The 4,638-nt window shown below is 39.1% G+C and overlaps 1 protein-coding gene across 1 annotated transcript; it reads left to right on the forward strand.

The window, feature by feature from the left end:
• Positions 1 to 2,237: 2,237 nt before the first annotated feature.
• On the forward strand, positions 2,238 to 3,995 carry LOC130579859 (probable G-protein coupled receptor 141). The gene has a single exon (XM_057376979.1). It carries the CDS (start codon positions 2,292 to 2,294, stop codon positions 3,150 to 3,152), a length of 861 nt encoding a protein of 286 aa, XP_057232962.1. The 5' UTR covers positions 2,238 to 2,291; the 3' UTR covers positions 3,153 to 3,995.
• Positions 3,996 to 4,638: the final 643 nt, after the last annotated feature.

A 4,638-nucleotide genomic window follows, 5' to 3' on the forward strand; every position in this document is an offset into this window, starting at 1 on the left:
TTTGAGCAGGGATGACTCCGACTGAACTCTAGAACTGTAGCTGAAAAATAAATGGAACTATCATTTTTCTGTTTAATTTTTGGTCAAGAAACTGCTTTGTAATGTCTCTACAAGAGATGTGACTCAAAGCCTTCCTCTTTTTAGTGAGCTATCATATACTAATGACAGGGTTTGGGGTTAGCATTCATTCCTGTGGTTCAGGCATAATTTTCAAGGCTCACTGGCTTTTTTATTTCTTTTTTTAACAGCAGGAACTCTTAAGACACTTTTCATATATGTCTGCAGCTTGTTTTATTTATAATATTTAAACAGTGATTAATCTCCTCTGAAGTCTTGAAGATCCAATAACATGTTAGAGTGAAATCCCCTGTTAACTGTGCTGAACACTCTTGTTATTCTGGAACATTTAGTTTAATTATTAAACATTAAACAAGTTCAGGGAAAATTCATGTGTAAGGAAAAAAATCCTTTGCTCAGGTACACATTTCTTTCCTTGATCAGTGTCACTGTCCACTTGTTTAGTAGCAAAACACAGTAACAGATGGCAGTTGTAGGGTACAGGGAATCACTGCCAACCTGGGCTTTAAGGCTGATCAGATAGTGGTAAGAGGTAGTCCTCATTAGATCTGTGGGTCAGTTCTGCTGTCCCAGCACAATGATGGTCTCTGACAGCTCAGCAGCTTCTCCAGTGGTTCTCTCTGCATGATGAAAACAGCATTAGACCTTGCATGTTTGAGATTGCTATCGCAGAGAAGCGAAAAGAAAGGCTTGTTCCTTCCTGTGTGTGGGCTGAGAAAACCCTCAGTAGCTCTTGGTCAAACAGCAACACCAAAAACTGTTTTTTTCACTCTGCTTATGTGATGCTACGCAACACATATGCTGCATGAAATGGCACATTTCGGGGTGAAGTCACAAGAAGAAGAGATTATAAGGTAAAAAATCAGACATTTTATTGCTATAAATAATGAAAAATATTGTAATCTATTTCTAACAGATATGAAATGTTGGCATTAAACTGTGATTACACTGTTTAGAATGACTAAAACTTGTACATTCCCAAAGCCACTTTGAAACATTAACAATATACACTGGAAAATGAATTGGTTTGCAAAACCTTTGATATAGCAAAGTTTCTGGGAAATTTCTTGTGCTTGTCTTGGCAATAATCGACAGGTATACAATTTTAAACACTTAAATGCTTTTAAGGCCATGAATTTTAAAAGGACGTAAACAGAAATATTTATATTGATTTTGTCTTTCTAACAATACTTTGCCTGATGCTTCTTAAATAAGAGGTTTCTTTGAAAATGTTTTGCAGTTGCAGTCTATCATTTTACAGATAAGGGCAAAGAATTAAGAATCGGGGATTAAAACAAGCTTACTGATTTCAAACTTCAAAGGAATCAGAGAGAGAAGACCCTGCTTTTCAAGAGATAATTTTTCAGCTCTCACTTTGTTCTTTCAAAATCCTTTTTAAGGTAAGGATAAATTTCATTAGAAAAGTATGTATCTACGCCACATGTTACCTCTGTATACTTGTGCAGAAATTTTTATGCAATTTCGTGTTTTAAGTCTAAATTAGAATGCGGCTGTATGTGGCCATGTTAAACAAAAAATGCCAAAGGAATGGTATCTTTCAGAAGATCATTCCCAAATTAATTTTTAGCTTTTCTTCCCTGTTCATAGTAGAGTAGCGTAGGTGAAATTCTGTAGCAAAATTACTTGCAGATGAAGAAAAAAAGAGATTGAATTTTCATCTCCAGAACTTTGTTTTCAATTTGCCCCCCATATCTAGAAACAAACTGTTGCTACCTTATGAGTATTCTGTACCCGTCCAGTGAGATGCTAAAATGGTGGATCAGGTGAACCTACGTGATAGATACAATATGTCAGAATTCCAGCATTTTCCCACCGTCAATTTTAGCTTTATAACATGAGTGCTGATAAAACTTGCACAATCTAAAAACAGAGAGTGTCTTTATTATTTCAAATAGCTGAATCCAGAGGCAAATAATTGAATAAATTATAGTATAGTAATTATAGTATAGTAAATTAAAATCTCATTCATAATTACGTAAAACATGGGTTTAACACTAAGACGCATGAGTTACTGCTGTCATATGAAGTATAGGGTTGTATACTACATGGGATGATGTAATTTTAGGTACAATTCAGGACAGCGTCTCTTGATGAATCCACGACATTCCAGTTCACAATAAAGGAAATAACAAAGAAAATGTGTCACTCCTATTTTTCCTTCTCAGTAGCTTCCAAAGCAGGAGCTTACAAGGATGCTTAACAGCTGCATAACCCAACAGAACCATTCCTCCAATGACATGCTGCTGGACTTCTCAGAGAAGCTCCATGCTGTTCTGATAGTCCTGTACCTCATCAACCTGGCTGGTGGCACCCTTGGGGTCATTATAATGTCCCAGCAGTTGTTTCAAAGGAGATCACAATCTGTGATGACCATTATCATCATCAGCCTCCTCGTGCTGCACACCTTCATGCTCCTCACCATCCCCTTCCGCCTCAGCTACTACATTTTGGGCGAGTGGAAATTCGGGAGGTTCGCGTGCAGGCTCGCCAGTGCCTTCATCTACCTTCACATGTACGCCACCTTCTCCTTCTATGTGGCCATCATCGTTGCCCGCCTCCTGCGCCTGGAATTCCGCCGGTGCTACACGGCCACCTGGGTGGGCTCTGTCTGGCTGCTGGGAGCCCTGGTCATCACTCCTGTCCTTCTCTCCTACTACGGCACCTCCAAGTCCTACAACTCCTCCAAGTGCTTCCAGTTCCACAGGGAGATCCAAGAGGCTCACATGGTGATCGCAAACTACTGCCTGGTTGGGATTTTGGTGTCAGTGTGTGCTGTGCTCACCGTAATCCAGCTGACTGTGATCTACAGAGTAGCTGTCAAACACTGGCCTGACGTTAGCTGTCAGCTGGAATTCAGGGCGCAGGCAAAGAGTTTCTTCTTCATCCTGGTGACATTGGTCTGCTTTATGCCTCATCATGTATTCAGAGTATATTATATCCAAAACTACCTTGATGAAGATCATAAACTGCTCCTGTATAACGAGGTTTTTTTAGCTTTAACAACAATGTGCTGCTTGGATATGCTGTGCTTTATAGCAGGAATTGCCCACTGAACTGTGACCTTCCACGAAATCCAGCTGCAGTGCATCAATGCTGGCTTTTGACAGAATTGAAACTGTGTTGGGGTTTTCCTGAGCTAGGAAGACTGGTGAGTTTTGGCATGTGTCTACAGGTCTACAGCATTGCTTGGCTTTTGCAGACCAGTAAGGTTTCTCTTTCACAAGCTAATGATTTTTGTTTTCTCTCTAGAAGGCAGACACACACATGAGTCTTACTTCTGTCTTGACCTAAGAGTCATGCCTTGAACTTTCATTAAGATTTTCCTGAGGGTCCTTCTCTAGCAATTACAGCACAAACATATGTTCCTTTATCACTTTTTTCCTCAGTGTCTCAGTAGCCACAACCCACTGTGGCCAATAAGTTGTCTGCTCAGAAGATCTAACAACGTCTTCTGGAAATTGTGATATCGAAGGGGAGAGATGGAAGAACGAAATTCCTTTACTATGATATTTGTATTGGTGATTTTATAGAACAAGGACATAAACTCTATTCAAATGAGAAATACTCAGAGAATCACAGAATGGGTCAGATTGGAAGGGACCACAGAGTATCGTCTGGTCCAACCTCCCTTTGTATAATTTACACAAAGTATATATTAAATTAAATTGTATGAAAACTAATCATTATCACAACTTCACCTTTACTTTTGTCATTCCAAATCCACAAGCAGCTCACTGAATTGTGATAATTATATATTTAGATTGAATGAGAGCAGAACAGACCACAGGATTCAGAACTTCTGCTTTATGTCACTCTTCTATCAGGACTGAATCTGTGGTTGTTATCTCTTAGGCCCATTGTAGCCAGAAAAATTTCTGTGGTTCCATAACTGGATCTGGAATTGAGGGGAAGGATCAGGCAGTCTCCAGGACAGGGAAATATTTTACCCGCCTTCAAAAACCTTTGATGTTTGGTCACTTTCAGTTGTCTGTTGATTTATTATCAGATGCCATATTTTTTCCATTTACGCATGTAACAAAACAGAGCTAGAATAAACTTACTGAACAGTGTTTAATCAGTTCAACATATGTTCTTGTATGTGTATACAAACTCGTGCTGAAATATATCTTTTCTCCATTAGATAGATTATATTCTTTGAGAATCACATCCGTTCTGGGAATCTCTGTTTTATCTTCATGATTTAAAAGTTCTTTTTAATGATTCATTCTTCCTGTTCTGCTCTGTGCAGAAGGTCTCTAACCCTTCTGCTGAAGGCCCCATTGTCATTTGCTGTATCCCAGCAGCTTGAGGCCAGATTTCTCTCCATCCCAGACTCCTAGGAGTCACACAAGGTTACACTTCCTCCTTCACAGTCCTGTAAGTTTCCATCATTCTTAGTCTGACAATCCTTGCTACAGAAAGTGCTAAAATCCCTGGATTCAAACAGATTAAAGCTTGATTTGGGAGGATGATAAGTACACTTCAAAAGTAATGTTACTGATACAACAGATTGATGGCATTTCTTTGAATGGAAGAACA

Source organism: Malurus melanocephalus, unplaced genomic scaffold (genome assembly GCF_030028575.1).
Source record: "Malurus melanocephalus ecotype Western Australia unplaced genomic scaffold, MMel_1.1 scaffold_297, whole genome shotgun sequence".
NCBI classification, from domain to species: domain Eukaryota; kingdom Metazoa; phylum Chordata; class Aves; order Passeriformes; family Maluridae; genus Malurus; species Malurus melanocephalus.

Excerpts from the sequence above, each read along its gene's own strand:
- LOC130579859 (XM_057376979.1), top strand. The coding sequence starts at position 2,292 with ATGCTTAACAGCTGCATAACCCAACAGAACCATTCCTCCAATGACATG.